The sequence below is a fragment of the Cicer arietinum genome, chromosome 2 (assembly GCF_000331145.2).
Source record: "Cicer arietinum cultivar CDC Frontier isolate Library 1 chromosome 2, Cicar.CDCFrontier_v2.0, whole genome shotgun sequence".
Classification (NCBI taxonomy): Eukaryota; Viridiplantae; Streptophyta; class Magnoliopsida; order Fabales; family Fabaceae; genus Cicer; species Cicer arietinum.
Window position 1 is genome coordinate 2,841,003 of NC_021161.2, and position 27,713 is coordinate 2,868,715.

Consider the following 27,713-nt stretch of genomic DNA (forward strand, 5'->3'; position numbering starts at 1 on the left):
CGCTCTAACCAACTGAGCTAATGGGCCACTTTTTTTTAAAAGAATAATAAATTATATATATACCATATCAATATTCGAAGATTTGTGAAAGATAGATAGAAATGGAAGTAGCTGAAGAAAACAAAAGAAGAGAAATGGATAATATTACAGCAAGCGAGATAGCTGGTTTGGGGGTTGGTGTTCTTCTTCTTTCTGCCACCATTGCTGCTCCCAAAATCGATGCTTTCTTCTCTACTTCTCAACGCAGGTTCTCTCTCTTCATTGTCTTTTCTATTTAATTTGTTTAGGTTGTTGTTTTTTATTTTTCATTTTTTTTTCAATAACCCATTTTTTTTTTTAACTTGTTTCTAATGTTACTCAAATGCAATATAAAGTTATTATAAATTTTCATCATGTTAATGCTTAGTGTAGCAGTGAAACTTTAGATAGAAGGTGTGTCCTGTGTTCAACACTACCAAGTGTTGTTATGTTTAGTGATTTCTATTTTCTTAAATTATTAGCGATGTCAACGTGTCAGTGTTTTGTTTTGTCTATGTGTTCTAAGTGTTTTGTTTGGTGTCTGTGTTTGTGTCTGTACTTCATAATTCTTATGTAAACCCTTACGGTTTAGTACTAAAAAGAAACTTTAGGGTTGAGGAGAGTGATGTTTATGAAATATCATTAGCTTTAATTTTTCAAGTAATGCGAGATTTTTTGAAGATAAGGTTGGATTGTCGAAAGGCTATCTTGAAAATTTATGAACCATATTAGATCCTGAATAATAGAGTTTTCACTTAGTTATTGATTATTCCTATTAAACCAATGTTCTATAGGGACATTAGCTATAATCAAGTATGCTTATAAGCTTATTCCAATTTGTTTGGTTTGGAGTAGCCAGACATTTTTCACACAACATCAAAGCAAGTAGGAAACAATGTGCTCAAAACATGGTTATTTACTTGCTTTCCCATTTCTGAAGGTTGATTTTGTGTATTAGTACTTAGTAGAGAATTTGATTCATGTATGCTAGTTACCAAAATATTAATCTAGGTTTGTGAAAATTTAGAATGGATTGAGGAAAGCATGTAGCACTCAGTAAGTTAGAATCGTTGGATGAAGATTAGAGACTTCGCATTTCGAGTTTATTTTTACTTAGCTTAAAATATGAATCGCCCAATCTTCAACCAATAGTTTTGACTTAGTGATTTCATGAATGTGTGGTTTCCCTCGTATAGGTAATGTATCTTATCATCATGATATTGTTATTTATCTGTTTCTCATATCAGAAAAATGGTTGATGTACTTGAATATTGAAGTTCCTTCATTTTCATGTGGCAAGTAATTGAGAATCATATTTTTGGATTCTTCAGTTTTCTTGTGGCAAGTAATTGAGATCCATTTTTTTTGGATTATTCGGTTTCCTTTTCTTAATAACTATCCAAATCCTTGTTTTCTTCGTGCTGTTCTAAAGATATCTTCCAAACTGTTGGCGTTGTTGCTCCGGATTTCGTTCACCCTGTTCAACACACGTTTGTTCCGCAGTTTTAGAGTTATGCAAGTCCTCTTCTGTGGCATGATATTTTCAGTCCTGTTTAAAATAAGACTAATGTTTTAGATTAATTTTTTTTTTTTTTATGAATAATGGTTTTTATGAATAGTGTCTTCTCATCCACTCCTAATTTGTCAATAAGCACATTCTGCTATCTCTATTTTCTGCTTAACATTGCATACAAAAAATAATGGTACTGTTACAATAATGTGTTTTTAAATTCTTGTCTTTTTCTCCCCTAAAGTTATCGTTATTGAAAGATCTCTTCACTATCTAACTGTAAGTGCATTTAACCTTTCATAAAATGATTACAGCTGAGGAAAAAAGAGTTAAGAAACTTAAGATGAAAAATATATCCGAGTTGATTCTGTTTAATTATGATAAGAATAACATGTTAGGAGAGTACTATTGAAATTCAAGTGTGGATGGTTAGTTCCACATCGACTACAAATGATTACACGAAGGATATATAGAGAGGTCACCTACATATTCAATGCCTAAAGGTTTTGAATGGAGATTTGTTGCCGAGGTCTTTTGGCAGTCCTGGTTTTTATTTTGTTGTTAGCGACACATTAGATTTTTGCTTTGCTTTTCTTTTTTCCTCTCTCTTTTTTGACATATATATACCAAAACTCTTTACTTGCAGCTCATTGGGAATGTGCAAGCGATGTGGCAATATAAGAAGATTGGCTTGCTCTAGCTGCAAAGGAACTGGATCAGTCAAAGAAGGAGGGTTACTTAATTTTAACCTCGTTGATGATTTGTATGAAACACTCGGTAATAGCGAATCATCGGTGAAGAAGATAGCATGTGTAAAATGTCAAGCCAAAGGTTACTTTCCATGTCCTAATTGTTCTAAACTATAATCAATGTGGTTTTTATCTTCTTCATGCACACAATTTTGAATCTCAACATGTAACATTGTGATTATGTTCCCTTAAGACATGTTTGTATATGTAACAGCAGAAAATCTTCTGCTATTCTCATGTAGATTCACTCTCAGCCTTGTTGTAAGAACAATTATTACTAGAGTTCTCCTTGTTTATCAGGATTTCAAGTTTTTTTTTTCATCGTCGATATCTCAGGAGAAAGAGATCAAGGATATGTAGTATGTTTTGTTGTGTTGATGTAATATTTCACAAGTTGGAAGTCTTCATTGCATAGTATTCCGACATTTTGAATGTTGCATCTTTATTTTCAGTTGAAGGCGTATTCAGTGTCTAACATGTGAGAGTCATACATATATGATTATATTCAATTAGTTTTATTTTCTTAAATTATTACTACTGATGTGATGACAAAATTATAATACTTGTAATATGAGCTTCTTAAGTTTGGTTGATTGAAGTTTTTGGAGATAAGTATTAAGATTTGATGTTGAGTCAATCCTTCACAAGTGTTATTGGGCCTTGGAGGCCTGCTTTTGGTTCAAAACAAGCTTAGTTTTTGTTCTAAATAGCTTAGCGAATAAACTCACACATATAAAGGGCAAAAAATGGTGTAATTTTGATTTCAACCCATAATATTTACACTGAAAACGATAACTTTTATCCTTAAAATGGTGAATTTTTTACCCTTAAAGTGGTATTGTTTTTTTTTTTTAATTTACAATTTACAATTGAGACCATAGATCACCACTTTTTGACTAAAAATTACCATGTTAGGGATACATAATCTAAAACTGGGAAAAAATGCCAACAAATATGATAATTGATGGGTCAAAGTGGTATGTCAAAATGATCATAAACTTATCCTTGTAAAATAAAATATTGATATATTTTTTTCAAACACAATCTTAAACAAACACCCTTGTGTTTGGTTCTGGTGTGAATAAAATTTATATAATTGATTTTTTTCTAAAAAGTGGATTAGAAGTAATTGATTTATATATTTAAATACATAAAAGTAAGTTGAATAATAAATTTAAAATTTAAAATTACATTTAAAGATAAAAGATTTAAATCTCAGCTTCAAATATAAACTTTATTTTAAAGGTAAAATCAATTCTCAAAATTATGTAAGTATATCAAAATTCATTTCATGTTTTTAAAATTACTTTTATGTCTTATAAAATGAATTCCATTCTTACATATTATGTATGTCAGTAGCTGTACATGAAATATTAATTGTTTGCTACTTCCATATTACAGGTAATTTAGAATAACAATTTTATTTTTTATCTTTTATTTAATATTCGTTTTAGTTATTTGTTTTTTTTATTTAGTTTAATTATTTATCTTTTATAAGTAGTGTATTTTAGTTTTTTTCATCATAATTCTTTCAAACAACTATATAATTATTAATTATTGTCATGAACTATTTGAATCAAATCTTAGATTAAATATAAAGTTAAGTGTGAAATTTTAATATGAATGAATGAAAATATAGTAAATTATAATAAATTTAATTTGTTTTAAAGAGTTTACATATGTTTCAAAGCATACAAAACTAATTTTTTTCAAGGACAAGTCTATTATTGAGTTAAATGAATATTTTTTTGCAAGAGTATTATATTGAGTACATAATGATTGAATATTGTCGTAATTTTTGTTGTGATTGTGACAATGACTAAAATACATCACTTATAAAATATACATAATCATAATGAATTAAAATAAAAAAAAGGACTAAAATAAATATTAAATAAAAAATTAAAAATTAAAATTATATTTAAACATGAAAGTTTTGTTCTTTATGTCACACTTAGAAACTACACTCCATGTGTTAAAAAAGATTGTTCAATGCTTGTATCTAAAAAAGGAGAGAGATTGTCCAATGTAAGAAGCTATGCAAGACCCCCACATGGTACAACTATCCTTTTGTATGATTGGATTTGGCTAAATATATTTGAAAATAAATAGTGTGGACCTAAGGAAGAGACCTTTGTGGTAGTTTGTTAGGTCATAATTGTAATGTGGAGTTGAAGTTGCTGCTTTTTGCTTTAGGACATTTAGTTCTAGGGATTCCTTAGTAGCTAGTGAGTGGTGTGGTACTAACTATTAATTATTGCAAAGGTAGAAACTTGCGTTTTGTGAGTATCACAAGCATCTAATCAAAAGAAGTTCAATTTTAAGTTACACAAAATTATAATAAAGGTGAATGATGTTTTTAAAAATATAAATTAATGAATTTTTTTTTATTTATAGTTAAAATAATGATTTGATTAATATCGATTCGACGTATTGAATTTTAAGGATTATATTTGTTTTCTCTTATGTTTATTGTATAAATATCGACCAAATCATTACCTATATAATCCACGTGATTCATCAAGCGTTTTTAGAATTTCAAATAATTTTTAAATATTAATTTATCGTGATCTATTTATATAAAAGTAATCCACAAATATTAATTTATCGTGATCTATTTATATAAAAGTAATCCACGTAATATTTTTTTTAAAAGAAACATAAAAAACAAAAAATAACTAATAACATTTATTTCTATCTCTCTCTGATCTTATTATATAAAAACTGAGACTTAAAAAATGATCATTAAAAACATAATATATAGTTAATTGAAGATTTTATATATATGATTTGGAATACATTTTTCAAATCAGATTTTATTGATAAAAAAATATATGAAAATGAATTTTATTTCTATTTTTTTTAATTAAACTTTTATGATAGAAGGCTAGAACCCCAAAAAATACCTTTTATAATAGAAGTTATAAGAAGACTTGAGAGAAAACATCAGACTTTAATGATAAATAAATCATGAGTTGTTGAACTTCAGTCACTAACAATTAACATTTTAGTCAAAAAAAACAATTATAACATTTGTCATTTAAAAAAATAAGTTTTTATATATAGATTTTTATTTATTAAATTTTTATGATAATAAAAATGGATTGTGAAATAGAATCATACTATCAGAATTATTAAAATTTAAAGGACACATAAACTAAGATCATGCCTTGTTTACCATTATCTATATATTTGGATAACATGAAAATCGAAGAAAAGGAAAAGAAAGTTGTGAAATAGCCAAGCTTTTTCTCATGTAGAGGAGATAATGAAACTTAGAGAGTAAATATTTACATAAGAGAAAAAAATATTTACATATGAAATTTTCACACCTTATAAGACTAGAAAACGCCCATCAAGACAAATTAAATTTAATTAATTGGAGAATTATAGTTTTACCAATTACTACTTTGTTTTAATTATTACAAATCCCTAAAAGTTAGTTATTTTCTTTTCTTCTAATTACTTAGTCTCTAATGTGAGATAATCGAAAATGTTCTACCTACAATTTAATTAAATTCACTTTAAGATGTAGGAGTTGCACGTTACTATATCTCATGTCATTTTAGGTTTTTTTTTTCTATTGGATTGTGTCAGCCATTAGAGTTGTTTTGGTACTCATTTAATTTTTAAACTCGTACTTGCGCTGCAGTTCATGAATAAACATATAGTTTGACAAAAAGAAATTCCAAAATATTTAAATATAAATATACAAAAAAGCACTTTTAGAGTATATATATTTGAATGAAATAATTTTATGAGGTCATGTAATTTTATAGTGTAATTAAAAGTCTTCTATCTAAATTATATTTTTATGATAAATTTGGAGAATTTTGAATACTACCTTAAAGTTAAGAATTTGAAAGTCCTTCTTAACTTTATTTAATGTGAATATCAAAATTTTGCTTAAAATTTTTTTCATCCTTTTTTAAATATTAAATTTTTGTCGTAACACTTTTTAAATTTATAAATATGACCAAAATTTAAATAAATAATTTTTCTATCCAAACAACACAATTTATTAATGAAGAAAATAGAATTGAAGTATTCAAATTGCTTAAAACTTTTAATTCTCTATAATTTTCAATTACGTCATACAATCACACTCTTAGAAAATCAAGTATTTAACATATAATAATAAGGTAGTTACAATATTAAATTTGAAAAAAAATGTCTTTAGATAAGATAGAATATATGAGTATAGGATCATTGTTAATAAAAATAAAATATTTATTATTTTATATGAATTACACCTTATGCAAACAATTTTAGTGTTAATGATATTTAAAACAATTTGATAATATTCTTGTATGCAGTCAACCGTTTTAGTATAAAATGATATTTAAAAGAAGTTAGAAATATTTTTGTACAATAAACTGAAATTTTTTTAATCTTCCAACCAATGACATTGTCTTAAATGCCCAAAACCAAAAACTACAATATCAAGAAAAAGAAGAAATGTAAAAAAAGTCTTATAAATATTCAATTAAATGCAATAAAATTTATTAAAACGGTACAAAATTATGAGTGACCTATAAAAGAAAATAGTATATATGCAACTAAAACATGCAAGGAATATTTTCATCATCCGAACAATCTTAATTAACACATAACATGTCGCTAGAGTACATCTATAGAGGATAAAAAATATTTAATAACCAAAGCATGAAGTATGTGAAATGCATAAATGAATTGCAGGCGATTAATATTTCCAACTAATCTTAGTTTAATTATTAGTTGTATATTGAAGATCTGATGATCATATATTAAGTTATATTGTAGATCAGATTTTAGAACTTAAAACACAAATATCTCATTTCGATATAAAATTGTTGTTTCAATCGAGATAAAGAAAAATTGTGAAGAGAAAAGAAAAGACATGAAATAAACAAATCAAATATTTAATAAGAAAAGTTATTTATCCTAATCATTGAAGATAGTGGTTCCATTGGAATAAGAGATGATTAATACATCTAGGAGAAATGCACACAATACCATTTTTCAACTCTTAAGACATAACTTCAAATAAATGTTAAAAAATATCAAATATCACATACTGAAATTTGATTGAAATGTTTAGAAAAAATTATTTTAAAATACAAAATAGTGCCGAAGGAAGCAAACATGTTTTTATTTTTTTTATTTTTTTATCATCTTGTCCAATAAATTATAACAAAATTAAAGGAGAATGAATGTTGGATAAGTGATTAAGCATATAATAGAATTTATTTACAAGTAAAACAAAAGTGATACACTAATATATAATTAATTTGACAAAAATAGAACAATATAGTAAAATTGACAATGTAACGACAATACTATTTTAATAAATTATAAATAAATTTTTATATTTCTTTATAATTTTGCCTAATGGACTCTTAAAAAGAAAAACCGAAAACAAGAATACTATTTGAGTTCAAGACCGATCCACTACACCATAAAATAGAATCACATGACAATAAAATTAATAATTTATTTTTAGAAGTATATAAACATATTTGTGATATTTAAATTTTAAAATATGATATTATTAAATTCAATATTATGAAACATATTTAAATTTAATTTTACAATTAAATTAATTAATTATAATAATTATAATAATATTTATCATCTATTTTAAAATAAAAAAATATATATTCAAATTAATTATAAATATACTTAAATTTTTCTTCAAACAAAATTTTTACATTTTTTTATTTATATTTTATTTATGAGAGAGTATCCTTTTAATCATTGTCTAATACACTAAATTAATTTAATTGAATAGAGATACCATTTGACCTCAATCATAGAGTATAATCATTGATTTAATAATTTGGAGAATGTTTAAGCAAAAGAGAGTATATCCATAAAATTGGCTACAAATACTTTTCCTCTTCAATTGTTGATTATCTTACTTAATTATATAGTTCACGGAACATTTATTATCCAATGTTTAGCACACATTAAAATTTTGCAAATCAAATTAATTTTGAGTTTTATGATGATTGGACATTGTCAGTAGTTTAAGTTGAAACCAAGTTATAGATGTCTAAGATAACTGCACAGTAACTATAAGATTTACTTTTCATGGCACGCGTTCGATGCACAATCACCGAGGTAAATCCAATGGTCATAATTTGCTGCAGCAACATTATGTCGACACGTGTCCTCAATAAGTACATAACTTTACATCAATCCGTCACCTGGTACTGTACATGACAGCCTTTCATAAGTTGACACGTAACTCTGAGTCACACTTTTGAGATATCTTTTATACCTTTTTGTTTTTGTTAAAAATATAATTAATTTATCTCTTAATTATTATTCAAATTTAGATGTTGAGATATTTTTATTCATTTATCGTTAATTTATATGAATTTCATCGTCAAACAATTTTTTTTGAAAATATAATTGATTTTTATATTATTAGATTTAAAAGTAGAGTCCTTTTAAGACCAATTTATATAGTGAAAAGTTTACATTTTTCAAAAAACATTTCTAGTAAATTCAGATTTAAAATGTTTAATTAAATTAAACAAATGGTTTCATATATGTAAAAAGATACAATAACTAATTACTTACTCAAAATATTTTATATTAATTTTTTTTATACATAAAATATTCAAATTAATTTAATTATATAAATTGATAAAAAAACAGAGACACATTTAAATAAATTTATTTTATTTGTATAAAATGTAACACGTTTAAATCAATGAATAATACTCGATTAATATTTAGAACCACACATAGTATTATTCATTAATTTTATTTATATAATCGATAAAAAAAATTATAAAAATAAATAAATAAATAAATAAACACTTTGGAAAATGGTATGCAATATAGTGATGGATTATTTGATGTACTCCGGGTGAACAGTAATATACTGGACCTGTTAGATTGAAAAGCAAGAGGTTGACATAATTTATAATAGGCAAGAATTAAATCTATGATTCAATGAATCTAAAAAGTTAATTTAACTAAATATTTATTTCTTCGAGAGTTTTATGCAATTCAAAAATAGATCCTATCGAATGGTGTTCATTCCAGCTTTTAATTTTTTTATCCTTCTCTTAGTCTTATTCTTCGTTTATGCAAGATGGATAATTATATATATATATTTTTTTTAAATCACATTTTTTTTAAAATATTTTATTTTATTAAAGTTAGTGTTTTAATTTTAAATAAATTTAATTTATCATGTTTTTGTGTGTATTTTTTTTTATTTTGTCCATTATTGTAGTGTAAGATTGTTTGTTTTTTGGGTCTTATTTTAGTATTTGTTTGGAATTAAATTAATAGATTCGTATCGATCTATTACAAATTTACTAAACAATTTAAATATTGTCAATGTTATATAAATTGAGATATGAATATTTTAAGCACATAATTAATTTTGTCACATTTATAAATATTTGACCGTTTTATATTATTACCTTAGATGTTGTGAGTTTATTTACAAATTTATCTTTTTATTTTAATAATTTTAAATTTGTACTTCTATAAATATTTGAATGAATGGATTTCTTTTAATAAAAAATAAATAGATCATCTTTGGAACTTTAATAAAAAAATCATTATATTTTACTATAATTTATTTATTTTATTTATATGAATAACGTGTTATCTTAGTAGACATATGCTACGATAGACCATTTATGAAGATGATCAATCGTAAATTTTAAAATCACTTAAAATTTTAATGACGGTTGGTGACATATATTAAAAGTTGAAGTTAACTATCAATGTCAATTAGCTAAAAATAAATGAAAAATAAATATATGTTTTAAAATTCAACTCATCAAAAAAGAAATAGTTCAGGTATTAATAATAATCTCAACTAGTGTCACTGATTATTGTACTAATTTTCGATGACTTTGTCTAACATTTTAATCATCCATCTAATGTGGATTAAAATTTGACTATCTTAAAAAATAAGGCATATAAATATATGTGAATTATTATTTATTATTTTTGTCATTGTGGTTTACGATTTAATTGATAGATTATATTTTTGTGTGTGTCTTTTTCTCCACAATTGGAGAGAATTTCAACTTATAAGAAAAATAAAATCTTTTTGTAACTGTAAGAAAGTTGATCTTCTCACTTAGAAAATTTTGTCACGATGAAATTAAAAGGAAGAAAATTTGATATTAAATATATATATATATTATAACATTAGGACAAAATATTCTGAGATCCGCCCTTTGGTAAATTAAAAGTCTAGTAAATATATTTATTACAAAGGCGGGGCATATGATGCCAAATTAAAAGTGTAGTAAATTTAATTAAAGAAATTATAAGATTGAGTTTTTGATTAAAGGGTTTTCGAAGAAGGGGAAGGAGTATATTAAATCAAAATGTTTAACATGTGTACTATGATTCCAAACACAATATATGAGTATGTCACACATCATTAATGTTGTGTCCTTAAAAAGGTGAAAGAAATATATAAGTATGTGATGATAAATAAATTTATATTAAAAGAAACCATAACGTTCTATTGATTTTTTTACGGAATATTCTATTGAAAGTTGTATCATATTAACTAAATGCAATTTATCTCTATAAATAGCGTGGACATTCTTATATGCTCATTTGAAGTTACTTGAATTCACATGTGTCTACGAAGTATTTGTAGACCGAGTCTTACATCAATTAATAAATGATATAATTTGCAATGCGTTTGTGCTTGTTTTAAATTGCTAATAAAACGATTTATGAGTGTTGTATTAATTGTTATTGTTTGCACATCTTTTTCATTAATTTTCTGTTTGTTTACATTCTATAATAGTATGATTCCTCACTTATTTTCCTTGAATGCTTTTCTTTCTTGAAAATGACATTATCTATCAAAAATCATGTGTTGAAATTCCTCACCAAAAATAATATTATTGAGCGTAAGTAAATTGTTTGTGTTTTATTGATTCATGCCATAGCACATGTTGTTTTTATTATCAATATATTACCTACTATGTTTCTAAATTTCAAGTCACCTTATCATATATTGTATATGATTCTTCACTTGACAGTTATATTTTGAGAATACTTGATTGCTTGTTTTTCACTACTTGAACATCATGTAGAATTACCTAAGATCCTTCTTATTGGAAGGATTATCAATATACTTTACTTAGAGATAAACATGTACAAGATCATGATTATTCTACTCAAATTCAAAGTATTCTCTATCCTATCTATGATTTTATATTATATGATAATTTATTTCCGTTGTAAAAAAAAAAATTATACATTAATGTATATACTATTAGAGAACCAAAATATTTTTTTAGGTTATTCAAAATCCATAGAGGAAATATGTCATAAATTTTGAACTATAATCTCTTTTACAAAAAATATATTTGGTATTAAACAACTTTACCTCACAATAATAGAGTCTAATGGCTACAAATATATTTCTTAACTCAAATTTCATGTCAATGGATCTATTAATTGAAAGATACAAAATCCGTCTTGTGGCCAAAGGCTTTAACCAAGCTAATGATAAGCTAATGATCTTGGTTACCTTAAAACTTTTGATTATGTCGTTCAGATGAAAACTATTAGACGTTTATTTTCAATTGTTGCTTATAAAACTTGGTTTCTTATTCAATTGGATGTTAACATTTTTTTCTTGCATGGGGTTCTTGATGAGGAAATTTACATGAAAGTGTATCTCAACCTAAAGGTTAGAAGCATAACAATTATTTATTAATGACATTATACATATAATAATTCAAAATAAAAATCTTGTTTGCAAACTCAAAAGTTCACTCTATGATTTAAAATAGGTTAGTAGACAGTGGAATGCCGCATTATGCAATTCCCTCCCTTGTCCAATTTGGTTTTCAACAATCTAAATTGGACTATTCAGTGTCTACTTAATCTAATATAATTTTGTCTTACAATTAATTTAGTTTATGTTTTATGACCTCTTAGTTGATGATAACATCATGCATGAAATCAACTATATCAAAACTTCTTTGCAAACTATTTTGAGCATAAAATATCTTGTATTGTTGAAGTATTTTTTGGACTTTAAAGTGGCTAAAAGTAAGAAAAGTATTTCTTTATGTCAAAGAATTAAAATACTCTGTAGATCTTTTGAAAGGAATTGATTTATTAGTTTCAAAATCATGTTCCACTCCAATGGATGAGAATGTAAAATTTAATATCGCATATGAAATTTTAGGATCCTTGATGATGTTACTATTTACGTGAAGTTAATAGGTAAACATTTTATGTAACACTTTTGAGGCTTAACATGTCTTTTTTGTTTGCAAATTTCAGTCTCTATCTTTCTCAACTATTTGTCACCTACAACTTTTTAAGTAGTCAGATTCATTTGTGACTCTGATTGAGATGCATATCAAGTCACTAGGAGATTTACTACTGATATATGATTCTCTCTTGGTTCATCATTGATTTCATGTAAGAGTAAAAAGCCAGTGATTGTTTTAAGATCCTCATTTGATGATGAATACATAAAATTAGCTCCAACAACTTGTGAGGCTTAGTGGTTGCCACACCTTTCAAAAGATATGCACATTTCACAATATTATGCATTTGTCAATTGGTACTATGATAATATGTATGTTATGCATATAACTTCTGACCTTGTTTTTCACGAGCAGACTAAACTCATTAAGATGGATTGTCACGTCGTGCGTGAGAAAATTCAAGAAAGAATTATAATTTATTTACGAGGATTCTACACCATTTTCCTTATTTTTGCCTTATGTCCAAACTTGAAATTTTCAACATTCATTTCGGTTTGAGGGGAAATATTAGCCCTAACATAAGTTAGTTTTAACCTTAACCAAGTTTTTTACTAGTTACTTTGTTTTAGTAATGTTTCTTTTATTAGTTATCCCTTAATTAGTGGGATAGTAAATGTGATTCTCTTCTTCCATATATAAGAAGACCAGACTATATTTCGAAATCATCAAATTCATAATAAATAAATAAGAGATACAAAGTATTATTAAGCTAATTTTTATCTTGAGTGATAATCTCTCAACGTACCTCTAATTAGGCGCTTCGAGATATCTTCAGAGTTTAGATCTTTTGATTCTTCTATTTGACTAATCCTCGAGTCCATATATTTATTAATTAATTAATTAATTAATTATAATGTCTTGATTTTGAAATTCCATAAAATGCACGTGGGAAATTAAGGGAAGACGTAATTCTTAACATATACATATACATACTAATATATATTTTTCCATAAAATGGATAACTAAAAGAAGGGAGAAACCAAGTGGGAACTCTTTCTTAGGCCACAATAATGCTACACATATTTAGAGAAGTTTTTTTTTCTTTCTAGTGTGATCATATAAACTCAGCTTTAACTGCTTTTCCTTGTTTGGAATGTAGGGCCTACCAATTCTAACACAACTTGCATCCTTTTGCATACTATACATGTGGATGATATTAAACGTATTAATCTTTTTGCATATTATACTTGCATCCTTTTGTACAATTAATCTTTTTGTTTGACCATTTGTATTTTTGCAAACTAATTAACCTTAGTCATCTATCATTTATGGGTTCCGATCAAATTCAACCTTCTTAACATTTCTTCATATATATAAGGTGTGGTTTTTTTGGTACGTACGCGTTTGGCTAAAAGAAAAATGACAAAAAGGTGGTTTGCAACTCCCAAAAGAACTAAAAAATTATGAAGTAGATTGTGAGGTTGGTCTCATTTACACACATAAATTGTGTGGCGGCAATGAAGAAAATTCTATGCTTGCTTAATATTGTCCAAATCCATATTTGGTATTCATGGTTTCAAACATTAGGTTAATTAAGTTGCATTAAGATTATATAATTTTGACAATTTTGAGAACAAGGGAAATACATTTATTTGAGAAAATAACTAAGAAAAGGGGAAATTTTATAGGTATTGAATTTTTATGATCATATAGAGATGAAAAATCCCTTCAAAAAATTATATAGAATCTTGATTTTATATTTGTTAATTTAGTTAGTTGAGTTTTTTAAGAGGTATTAGAAGTTATTTATTTTATATATGATTACTCATTTGCAATATATTATAATATTTTATTCGATCAATGAATGAGATTATTCAAAAATATTTTAATATTTTATTTTACTCATTTTGTAATAATAGAAAATATTTACTAAGTATTTATCAAAAATAATTAATTAAGATAAAAATACTAATAGGCACAATTCCTATACTTCTATTATAGACAAATTTTTAATCCTAAATCTCGTCCTCAAACTCCTTCAAGTATCTTAGGTTACGTAGCTCTTTCGAAAGAAAAAAAATCTTAACTTAATTAACCGGCCGGCCACTTGAACTATCCATTAGATACACATAAAAGTTTTTTATTTTATTTTATTTTATTTTATGTATTTGTCAATTACAAATATATAAAGTGTGTATTATATATATATATATATATATATTGTGGATTTAAATATATTAACTTCAAAATTAACTATGTGATTAATTATTTCGTTTAATAATTCAATATAAACGATATTTTTTACTAATTCAACCATTAAATCAAGAGTTCTTATTGGGTAGATCAACTCTACAAACTTTTATAAAATTTTAAAATTATTTGATCTTTCATTAAGTAATTTCAAATAAACGTAGAATAATTTTTTTTTAAATAGTATTGATGGTTGTATTACATAGCTACAAATTTTGGATTTATATAAAATTTGTGTGCTTGATCATAAATATATTGTGTCAATAATCAATAATTTTATAGTTTTCATTTTTGTTTTTTTGTCTCTACTTTTAAGTCAATTCAGTGTATTATTTGAAATTTTAAATAATTTTTTACAATCATATTTTAGATATTATATATATTTCTCTAACAAAAATTTAATTTTTTTTAACAAGAAATGATTCAATATAAATTTTCAAGTTGCTTAAAAATTCAAATTTAATTCATCTTTTATTTAATAATTCTAAATTTTCGTAATTCTAAATTTTCGCGAGAGAGATTCTTATGAAGTTCTAAGCATGTATATACCTACAAAATCATTTAAAAATTTGAAGAATACACATGAGTTGACTAAAAAAACAAATACACAAATAAAAATAGAAAATTTTTAAGGACTAAAAAATAAAATAAAAATTAAAGGAATTATAAATAATTTCTTTTAAAAATTTAAAGGAACTAAAACCTTAATTAAACTTTTATTTTAGTTTCTAATGAATTATTTAATATACAATCATTCCCTTTATTTTATTGATATTTTTATGTATCTTTGATGTTGAGGAAATATTTAAGCTTAACGATAATCTTAGTATTCATATTTTTTACCAATTTACGAAATCAGTTTTCTTATTTTTAAATTTGACAGTTTTGGACCACCATTATGATTTTTTTAACTAAAAAATAACGATGTGACATGTGAGATGATGTAGAATAATTAACATCCATGAAATCACAATAAAATTCTCTAAAAACTTAATTTTCAACTTCATGAATTTTTCATTTTTGTAATTTAATTAATAATATATAAATAATTAATACATTTAGATAATTATATATTATGAAATCGTATGTCATATTATTTACAACATGTTAAATCTTCGTTTGTTTAGTTCAAAAATCTAAGGGAGACATGTTTTTCAACATAATGAAAAGCACAACTATATAATGACATACTTTCTTAATGATATTTATATATCTCACTTTAGACCTACACTTAAATCTTTCTCTCTTCCTTTCCTCTATTTTTTTAAATAGAGATATGACATTACGTAATTTTTTATTTTATTTTAAAAAAGAGATGATAAATACTATCATAATTAATTCATACAACTGTGAAATCTCGGATTCGAACTCAAAACTTAATGATCAACCTAAAAATATTAACATCTGTCAGTTGAATTATGAGTTAAAGATTCACATCATGCAACTTTACTCCACTTTTATGTTAAGACATAATAAAATAGATATTAAATATTAATGTAAAATTATTTTACATTATTAATCCAAACTACTCTTAAATGAAATATAAATAAAATAATATTTAAAAAATTAATGTATCTTATCTTAATTTTTAACTTTTATTTAATATTAATGTTTTGTTTTCGAAAAAACAAAGGGGCAAAGATAGCATTCGTCAATTACCAACGGTTCAAACATAAGTATGTAATTCAAGTAGTAGAATCTTAAGTCTGATTTTTCTTTTGGTCCAACTCCTTCTAACACACGACACCGCCAAAGTTTTACCTCGATAAAATAGTGAAATAAATAAGCAAATTTGGCTACAGTAACAGTACATAGGAAATTAATATTTTGACATCTTAGCTTCATAGGGAATAAAGGGTAGGTATAGAAGCTGGCTATTCTACATATGTCATCAAGGTCAAATTCTTACTTTCACAGACTTTGTAACTATATTTTTCCATTAGATTCCAACCTTTTACAATTTAACACACATACATAAATATTTGTACTTACACTATGCTCTTTATTAGTATAATATTTTCTACATAATGACATGCTTTTTGAAGAACAACGCAATTATTAATATTAAGAGGTATATATATCGATAAAAAATATATATATTAAGATGAATGTCGGTGAATCATAAATCTTATTTTGGATCCTCAATAATTATAAATAACAATTTAATCTTTTAAATTTTGTTTATAAAAAAAATTAGATAAATGAATATACTCTAATCTTAGATAGAGAAAAGTAGACCTTAAGACTTACCAAACATATATAAAAGTTTAATTTACATTTTTTTTAATCTTTTAACTATAAACTTTTAATTTTAAATACTTATATAAAAAATAAAAAATAGAGAGAGAGATAAAGTAGTAGTTTTTAATTTATGTTTTGCATGTTTATAAATAGTGGTCAATGATATATCAACACGAGTAAGATTGAAATTAAGGTAATCGACGACGTTCTTACAATATGAATAACGACACAATACAAAATGACATAGATTTTTCTCAGCATCATTAACGTATAAATCAGCTTCCACCACGCGCCGGTGCAAAACACGCGTGAAACCAACACAAATGTGTCTCTCACGCTCCATAACACGCGAATGGGGAAAACAAAACTTTCCAAAAATAACTTGAGCAAGCTAAAGACGATAAAGAGAAAGTCTTACATAAATAGAATCTAACATCAACCCTAAGCCTCACTCCTTTTTCTGATTGAAAACAAAAATATAAAAATTATATACATTTGCAATTTTATATTCAAGATTAATCAATCATTAAAAATATTTAATTTTAATCATTAATAATTATTTTTTGTTTAAATAACCATAAAATTCATATAAAATTGTGACTTTAGTAATTCAATTGTAAGATTAGAAAGTAAAGAGAATTTGGTCAGAAATTGTTTTCATTTAAGTTAGAATTTGAAATCCTTTAAATGATTTATTCTTATCAGAATTACTTTAAAGTTATATATAAATAATTATAAATTTTTACTGTCTAAATATTTTACGACCGGATATTGAAAATTAGTTTCATAAAAATAAAATAAAAAACATGTGAGATATAATAAAAAAGCAAAGTCATTGAGCTGAACATACTAGATGTATTAGTGTGTTTTCTCTTTCTAATTCTCTCTCAAGTTTCTCTCTCTAGGGTTTCAATTTTTTTCGATTATATATGTAAAAAAAGTTTCTATTGTCTTTCACAAATTTGGTACTGACCTAGAAAAGAAGAATTGAAGAGGAAGATAGAATTAAAATAGAGATTGTAGTTATAGAAGAAAAAAAAAAGAATTAAATAATAAAAAGGAAATATATTTTTGGTATTGAGTGAGAAATTGTTTGAATATGGGAAGGGGAAGAGTGGAATTGAAAAGGATAGAGAATAAGATAAACAGACAAGTTACATTTGCAAAGAGAAGAAATGGACTTTTGAAGAAAGCTTATGAGTTATCAGTTCTTTGTGATGCTGAAGTTGCTCTTATTATCTTCTCCAACAGAGGCAAGCTTTATGAGTTTTGTAGCAGTCCTAGGTATGTTTATGTTTTTGTTTTTGTTTTTGTCTTTTGTTTATGTTTTTTATTTTTATTTTTTTTTGTGGAGTGATAATTAGTAAATATGTATGTGTAATTAATTGGATTGGATGAGTTTAATTCTTTGATTTTATTTTTTGTTTGTTGGTTTATGTATAAGATATATATTTATTAATGTGTAGCTATAGGTTGATTGTTCTTGGATTTGTTTGAGAATTTTTTTTTTTTTTGAAAATAATTTGAGAAATAATTTTAAATCTTTTCCTCTACAACTTTATTTGAATGTTCTTTGTCTGTATTTGAGTTTATTGGATTCATGAGATCTGGAGATATAGTATATGATCTGGTAAATATTTAATATGTTGTTCACTTGTTTTTTATATAAATTAAATTTATTTGAAAATAAGCAAACTAGCACAAGATTGAAATTGAATGGTAGATTATTGTTTTATTGTGTTTTTCATACTTTTTTTTTTGTTGAGATTGTTGATCTGCTTAAATTCATGTGATATTTTTCTTTTTTCTTCTCGTTTTTTTTTCTTTTTAAATTAAACTAATGAGGATAATGGATTTGTAGTTTTTTTTTGTTGTTTTAGATTTTTTATTTATTGAAGGGCTTCTTAAACTCGTGAGGCTACTAGATTTGTTGTTCTTTTTATTGAGTTAATTTTTGTTTATTTATTTTAGAATTTAATTTTTTATTGAAGGGTTTCTTTACTAAAGTGGCAAATAGATTTTTTTGTTCATTTTATTGAGCTGATTTTTGTTTGTATATTTTAGAATTAAATATTCTACTTAATTTCTATAAAAAAAATCCTTAAATAATATAACCTAGTAAGTTGCTGACAACTTCCAAGTTGTTAGCAGAAGTACTAGATTTACATATATTCAAAAAAAAGTAAGGACATGATGATGTTAGCATCCTGAGTTTAGTACCATATAAAAGATAAACAATTTTTGTTTGGTAACATAAACAAAATTTCTTTTGTTTACTCTAAACAAATAGGCTTACGTTTAAAAATAAAAAACGATATTAATTAATTTGATCAAGCTTGCTAATGTGTATTTAGTGTTTTCTCTACTATGAAATTGTTACTTTTACAAACTTTTTAAACCCTTTTAATTCGCTACTTGAAAAAGTATAAATTTAGACAAAAATTAAAGATGAAAATTTTGTAGACAAAATTTTTGCCTCGTATTTTTGTTGGTGATTTTCTATACCAAAGTTCTATTTTTCTCTTCATAATTTTATCAACTATGTAATTATACTCACTCTTTGACACATTTTATCATCTTGTTATTAATCTATTGTCAAATTTTTATGATATATGATGAGATCTTCCACACATTTCTATTATCATTTATTACTAATTAAAGTCTAAGGTACTTGTGATGAATTTGTCAATACCTCAAATTAAAATGACAATTGTAATAAACATGTGTGATTTTAAGAGTAGTTTGAATTCTTTCAATTTAAATCTTTCTCAATTCTTTTCATTTTTAAATTCTACTTTTTTTTATAAATATTTTTTTATTTGATTGAAAATATATATGATATAGATCATACATGTAAACTTTTACATAAATATAAATTCTATTATTGTGATTTATGAAAATCAAGTACTTTAAAAGTCTATAGTAAATTGATTTCCCAGTGTATATTGGGTTGAATAGGTATGTAAATCAAGAATCAAGATGTGTTATGCAAGGGATGCATTTAATGACAATGAAATCAAATAACTCTAGGAAACCTATATGTTTTCAATCATCTTCCTTACTTTTTGTTCTTTTTCAAGCTATGATATAAGCATTCTTTCATGGGGGAAAAGACATTAAAGCATGACTTGATGTTCAAATAAGTACTCACACATATATGTTCTTAAAAATGATATTTATTCGAACATTTTTAGTTTTTGACAATTACAATACAACATTTTTCTTTTTAATTGGCTATATCTAGAGCTAAAAAGAAAAATGAAAAAACACGTTTACTATTAAAAAAAAAAGTTGAAAGAATGACATAAATAAATTTGGTTACCGAATTTGATGTTTATAACAATAAGAGATAATATTAGAGTCATATTATGTCTATTTGTCTCTAAATTTCTAATGATATTTGATTTTTTTTTAGTAGTGCTTTTAACAATGAGAAAAAATTTAACCCTAGGAAAAAAAGTATTGTCAATAAGAAAAATTAACTACAAAATGTTATTAAAAGAGTATAACCATGCTCATAAATGTAGGAATGTAATTTGGTCATATTGTATATTCTATGCCAATCTAGCTTTATTTTAAAAAATTTGTTAAGCATATTGTTAATTCTTCTAAAAATGTAACTGTACATTTGTTATGTCAATATGCATTTTGCTTCAAATCTTCCATTTGAGCTTAGCACAAAGCAAGTTCTTGCATTTATATTAGAACACACACATAGGTTTTTTTATTTTTTTTATTTTTTGTGAAAATTCTATAGTGGCATTCGATATGAGACAGAGGTAATATATATTACGGATATTATTTTAGTTGTATGAAACGATTAACCTTGCATACACCATAGAATTTGATGAATTTGATTGTTCTTCTTCTCTCTTGCTTGAATTATCAGCATGCTCAAAACACTTGAAAGGTACCAAAAGTGTAGCTATGGTGCAGTAGAAGTCAACAAACCTGCCAAAGAGCTTGAGGTATAAAAGCCCATGGCCTTAATTAATTTGTTTAACACATTTTAATTACCATATGGATTTTATCACTATACATTGTCGTTGTAAAAATATTTACACTTACATCAAACACAAAGTATTATATATTTTTTTTTTTTCCTTAAAAAGTGTTATAATTTAATTGCTAGAATTTTGAAAATAAGAATATATATGCATGCTAATAAACTCTATCCTATTCCTATAAAAGAAATGTTTTTTTTTTTTTTTATAATTATAATTTGCTAATAAGCAGTTTTGTTATTTTTAATTTGTTGTTTCCTTTTAGCAGAGCAGTTACCGTGAGTACTTGAAGCTGAAAGCAAGATTTGAATCTCTTCAAAGGACCCAGAGGTAATTTTTTTACATATATTCAAATGATCTGAAATTTAATATACATGTTAAAAAAATATTATATTACATGATTCTACATATCTTTGATTATTTCATATTTAATGTAACAAACATAATAATTATAATAATTGGCATATGTGCAAAAGTTTGACATAGTGAAAAATAAGTGTAAGAAATGTTTACGTGGAATTATATTTTATAATTTCGTCATATGAAGACCAAATGAAGACCATAACATTTTGTTCCTTAATTGCATGCAGAAACCTTCTAGGTGAAGACTTGGGTCCATTAGGTACCAAAGATCTTGAACAACTTGAACACCAACTTGATTCATCTCTCAAGCAAGTTAGGTCTACAAAGGTAATTATCTCATATTTTTATGTTCCATTATTATAAAGTTACTAAAGTTTTTGTGAGAATAATTAATGTCAAGAAATTACCAACATGTTATAAAAAATATTCATTTTGTAGACCCAATTCATGCTGGACCAATTAGCTGATCTTCAAAATAAGGTACATATATATACTGCTTGCATATAACTACATATTAACAAATCAATTTCATTTGTTCCTAACACTTTTAATACATTTCTTGGACATAGGAGCATATGTTGGTTGATGCAAATAGATCTTTGAATATGAAGGTAACAACAATTTTTAAGTATATCATTGACATTATTGTTCTTACTATACTATTCTACAACATCATTGTGAAAAATTTGGATTAACCAGAGTCAGACACATCTAGATCATCTATTTAAAACTGAATTGCTCATATTTTAAATTTGTGATTTTAATTACATTTATTTTTAAAATATGAATTTTAAATATGAACCGTCTAGTCTTAATGTAACAATCTTATAAGTGTAGTTGCACTGTAGTTGGCATAAAACTGAGTATAGTGAATCCCAGTCCGATTGCGTACTAGTCTAAAATACTATTCAACATTGATTATTGTAGGTAGTATTTAATATATCTTGTGTCAGACACCTGTCGTATTTGACGCTGACAAATATTATTACATTCAGTTATGATCATTTTCTTAAACTATTATCGGTATTTACGTGTTATTATCTATGTTGCGTTCAATATGTGTGTATGTGTTTCATAGATTCTTGTGAAGTTATTGTGCTTATGATGTGATTGATTACTATTTGTGTTGAAAGCTGGAAGAAATCAATTCAAGAAACCAGTATAGGCAAACATGGGAAGCTGGTGATCAAAGTATGGCATATGGTACTCAAAATCCTCACTCACAAAGCTTCTTCCAGCCTTTGGATTGCAATCCTACATTGCAGATAGGGTAATCTTTAAAAGTTGTAACAAATAGATAAAAATTCTTTAAACAAACAGACTCTAATGTATCAATGTTGTGTTGGTGTCAGACCCTAGACACATTGAAATGCGAAGAATTGATACTACTTAGAAATGATTTGAATTATAATATTATTAACTATTGTCCCTTGATGCAGAAGTGATTACAGGTACAGTCCTGTAGCATCAGATCAGCTAACTGCAACAACTCAAGCTCAACAGGTCAATGGATTTATTCCTGGATGGATGCTTTGAGACTTAAAGCTCAGTTTTTCTTTGGCTGCATAAAAGAAAACACTTTAGGCCAAAGACAAGAAAAAGAAAATTTGTTACTTGGTTTTGACAATGTGTAAATGTTGAATTTGCTTCTTTCTGTTTACTTGTCTTGGTATAAAAAAAACAGCATTGACTGACTTAAAAAAACTATTGAAACTTTTAGCCATAGACGTATTTATATGGCATTTTATATAAGATGGTTTTTAGTATTTTGAATATGTTTTGCAGAACTTTTATTTTGATGACTACTGTATTTTGCTTTTTTTCCCCTTATAAGTTTTGTATTTAATGTATCTATTTTAGGTATTTTTCAATTTTATGAGAGATAATAACCTCAACTAAATTAGTTAAAAATAAATGACTAACATTAGAGTTGGTCGGGGCTCAAAATATTTGAACAAAAGAAAAGTTCACATTTGAAATTTATCTATCTATTTTGTGTGTTGATGTTATTAAAATACCTTTTTGTCTATGAATGTGTACAATTTTGATTTTTCAACTTTTATAATAAATTGATAGTATTAATATAGTGTATTTTAAAAAATAATAATTTATCTAATAATTTAAAATAGAGTTTATATTTAGAGACAAATTTTACTTAAATATTGTGAAGTTGTCTTTTGAATTTCTTTCAAGAGAGAATTAACAAAAAAAGTAAACTCTTAATGTTTATACTAAAATGTGTGCATGTTTATACTATATATTATTTTTGAAAATAATATTAAAAGTTTTTTAAAAAAACTTAATCAGAGATTAATAAGTCTAGATTTTCGATATTTTAGTTTCTTAAACTTAAAAATTCATTATTTATGAAAAAAAATTGTAAATGAAATACATTCAAACCAACCCGTTCAATAAAATTTCACGAAAGGTTAATTTTAAAGTATAACAATGATATATAAAAAAATAATTTAAGATTATTATAAAATATTATAGACATGTATATACGATAATAGCTCTCTGAATCTAACGATGAATTTAGTAATACAGATATCTAACAATGAATTTTGTAATACAGATATGCAGTAAATAATTATCAAAGGTATCATATTAGTTATCTACATGATAATAACTGAATCCAACAATGAATTTGTTGTTGTGACAAAAGTTTCCATCTAAATTGCATAACCTTTTTTCCTTCACAGTTTCAGACAAGGTTATATGTTTCAATATAAAAAGCACAAATGAAATGAGACTGAACTCACAACAATGATTAAGAAAAACCTTTCATGCTTACTATACAAATACAAACACTTCTTCATCTTCAATATTCACAATCTCTATACTTTTATATTGTTCCTTTCCTCTGTTGTTGTTGCTGGCTTTTTCCAAATGATCAAGAGTAAGTTGTTTCATCAAATTCCATTTCCTACAATGAAAAATTATATTAGAGAAATATGTAACCAATTTATCATACATTAAATTCCAACTAGTAGCCTAGTACTATTTCCATTCCTAAATATATGACTAGAGAATTTTTCTTGTCTCTATAAAATCACTTCAGATTTTCAACTGCATCAATTGTTTCATTACTAAAATACTTCTAATCATTGTATACTTTTTGTAAGTTAAATACTACTCCCTCTCGACTCAAATACAAGTAAAAATGTAGTCACAATTCACCCTATTTAATACTATTATTATCAAAATATCTTTCAACATAATAAGTTCCCATACAAAATTAAATGAAACGTAAGGGTAGTTTAGGAAATGTAATTATTTTTTTGAATTGCTTCAAGAAAATTAAATACAGCTAACCATTATTCTTAACATATGCTCAATTAGTAACTTTTGCTTATAATTGAGTCTGGAGGTAGCACGATGTAAAGATAAATGAATTTTGTATTGTAAATGGTAACCTTGAAAAACAATACTATAAATTGTTTACAAATTGAACACTACTACTAATTTTATTAGTTTCCATGATTTAGTCAACGAAATGCTACATTTAAGCACAAAGTTAGTATTTAACTAATCAATCAAGAATCTTACTGTTGCGCCAACTTTGCCAGGGCTAAAAACATAGTATGTTAAAATGGTTTAATCAATATTAACTATAATTATAAAAATGATTGAGTAGATACATATGAATACTATAATTTTTTGTAAACTATTAAGATTAATGTTTTGATTATTTTCAGCTTTTACAATTGAAGAAAAATTAAAATTTGAACTGTTCTTCATAGCAGATGTAGGTAAAGTTTGGTCAATGATTGTTTTAGCCAGAGTTCGAACTCAGATACTCCCGATTAATTCTTGTCAAACAAAACAGTACTAAGTAGTATTATTACCTTTCCACAAACTGGACAATTGTCACTTCTCTCCATCCACTCATAGATGCAACCAAGGTGAAAATGATGAGAACATTTTGTCATTATCTTTGGATTCTCTTTAGTGTATTCTGCAAGCATAAACAATTGCCTAAACATGAGAATCTACACAGATCATATTTTCCTGTACACAAGTTATATTCTAACTTCTAGCCAATGCTGCTTCAACATTAGCACATAATTCATGTTTCGTGTAATGAAAACCATCACGCGAAAAGCATATTTTAGTGTCCCCATTTAATTGAAACGTGCAACTTTAGTTTTGCTTCTTCACAATTTAAGTCACATGAAGCACAAATTTATAAGTAAAAGGAAATATAATGCACAGTAGAGGCTCAAAAGATCATCAACTTCCCACAATAAGTATATCAAATAAAAGTTTCTTGGTATGTCAATTTAGAGATATAACCATGATAGAGCTAAGAAGGACTGTAGGCCACCTATTACTAAAGTGTATGTGAGGCGCCAGCCTGGCACTAAATGAAAATAACTAACTTAGGAGGGAGAGAGAGGAATGGGGGTTAATTTTTGGAAATAGTGGAGTAGGAGTAACTGATTCTGGGAATCAGTTAGAGATTTCTGTTTTTCCCCATCTATCTGTTTTTCCTTCTTTCTCTACAATTCCTTGTAATTCTTCTATTCAATCAATAATACAAAGAGATTAGGGTTCATTGATCCTAATCCTCCATTCAGTAACAATTACGCTAATTGTTCCTAATTGATACCAGTATTAACACTGGTATCAGAGCACCGATCCTGGTGCCCTGAATTCCACGCTTGGAGTTGCTGCGTATGAGGACGAGAAGCATGGCGAGAGCCAATGACGATTGGGAACAGGAACGTGAAGAGATGAAAACTCGACTTGAGTTTGCAGAAGCTCTGGCGAAGAAACATGAGGATCAAATCGCTGATTTGTTGATGAAATTTGGCTCGAATCGTGAACAGGGTAGTCCGTTTCAGGATGGAACTGGAAGTAATGGAGGTCACAGTGAAGAAGTTCATCGTAGGGAGAAATGGCGGAAATTGGAGATCCCAATTTTTGCGGGGGAAGATGCTTTTGGATGGACACACAGATTGGAACGATACTTTGCGTTAAAGGAGGTAACCGAGGAAGAAAAGATGCAAGCTACAGTCATGGCTCTAGAAGGAAAAGCGTTGAGTTGGTACCATTGGTGGGAGAAATGCAACCCTAACCCTAATTGGGAAGGTTTTAAGATTGCTGTGGTACGTAGATTCCAACCTTCAATGGTTCAGAATCCTTTTGAGCAATTGTTATCCTTGAAACAAACAGGCACCATAGATGAGTATGTCGAGAATTTTGAAAAATACGTGGGAGCCATGAGAACCATTGATCAAGAATTTGTGAGAGGAATATTCTTGAATGGACTCAAACAGGAGCTACAAGCTGAGGTAAAATTGTATGAGCTTAACTCCTTATCAGAAATGATTCAAAAAGTTATATTGATTGAACAAAAGAACATGTTAGTCAATATGAAAAATGGTTATAGTTATGCTTCTAGAACTAACGGCAATTCACGTAGCATGCCCTATTCTAAAACTATAACCCTAGAATCAAAGTTGAGTTCAGATCAGAAAAGCAGTACCATGAGTGGGACTGGCCAGAGTCAAAGTGTGGAAAGTGTTAAAAACAGAGGAGGGGAGTTTAAACATTTAACCAGTGCTGAAGTCAGAGAGAAAAGAGAAAAAGGGTTATGTTTTAGATGTGATGAACCTTATAATAGAGAACATCGCTGTAAAAACAGACAATTTAAGATGATCATTATGGAAGAAGAGGAGGAAGAAGGGGTGGAAGAAGTGGAGGAACCCCTTCAGTCTTTTAGATCGTTGCATCTATCATTGTGTTCCATGTCTGGATTCACTACGACTAGATCTTGGAAAGTGGAGGGATTGTTAGAAGGTGTAGCAGTGGTCATCCTAATTGATTGTGGTGCTTCCCACAATTTCATAGCTACTGAGTTGGTGGAAAGACTGCACTTAACAGTTATGGAAACCTCTCCTTACATGGTAGAAGTAGGAGATGGACATAAAGTAAGATGCAAGGGAAAGTGTGCACAGTTAAAATTTCAGATGCAGAACTTAGAAGCAATCCAAGACTTTTATTTGTTCACACTCAAGGGGGTTGACATGGTGTTAGGTTTGGATTGGCTAGCAGGGTTGGGAGAAATTAAAGCAGATTTTGGAAAGCTGGAACTAACTCTGAAACAAGGAGAAAAGTTCATCAGAATAGCTGGAAATCCAGCCTTAACTAAAACGGAACTCCCTTTTGGAGCACTGATGCAAGTTTTAAAAGAAGAAGGTGAGGGATTATTAATTCAATGTGAAAGAACCAAGACGGAATTAGATTCTCAAAAGACCCTACCAAAAAATTTTCTGAATTTACTAGACGAATTTGATGAGGTATGTTCAGACCCAAAGGAGCTGCCTCCATTTAGAAAGCATGATCATGCTATCCATCTCAAAGA

General features: G+C 26.4%; 2 protein-coding genes and 1 long non-coding RNA gene across 4 annotated transcripts; 2 read left to right on the forward strand and 1 right to left on the reverse strand.

Moving 5' to 3' along the window:
* The first annotated feature begins 85 nt into the window (after window positions 1-85).
* LOC101509218 (uncharacterized) lies at window positions 86-2,702 on the forward strand. The gene is made up of 2 exons (XM_004507233.4): window positions 86-247; window positions 2,175-2,702. Exons 1-2 carry the CDS (start codon window positions 102-104, stop codon window positions 2,392-2,394), a joined length of 366 nt encoding a protein of 121 aa, XP_004507290.2. The 5' UTR covers window positions 86-101; the 3' UTR covers window positions 2,395-2,702.
* A 15,125-nt stretch (window positions 2,703-17,827) lies between these two features.
* LOC101508487 (agamous-like MADS-box protein MADS2) lies at window positions 17,828-23,176 on the forward strand. Of its 2 annotated transcripts, none has more exons than XM_004507230.4 (8): window positions 17,828-18,260; window positions 20,866-20,944; window positions 21,246-21,310; window positions 21,571-21,670; window positions 21,782-21,823; window positions 21,913-21,954; window positions 22,477-22,613; window positions 22,783-23,176. In XM_004507230.4, exons 1-8 carry the CDS (start codon window positions 18,076-18,078, stop codon window positions 22,877-22,879), a joined length of 747 nt encoding a protein of 248 aa, XP_004507287.1. In that variant the 5' UTR covers window positions 17,828-18,075; the 3' UTR covers window positions 22,880-23,176. The 2 variants fall into 2 exon arrangements, with proteins under 2 accessions (XP_004507287.1, XP_004507288.1); XM_004507231.4 differs by having other exon boundaries at window positions 21,249-21,310.
* Window positions 23,177-23,895: 719 nt separating this feature from the next.
* Window positions 23,896-25,315, reverse strand: LOC140919247 (uncharacterized). The gene is made up of 2 exons (XR_012161833.1): window positions 25,192-25,315; window positions 23,896-24,269 (listed from the first exon to the last, which is right to left on the reverse strand). It is a non-coding gene; the product is annotated as an uncharacterized lncRNA (long non-coding RNA).
* Window positions 25,316-27,713: the final 2,398 nt, after the last annotated feature.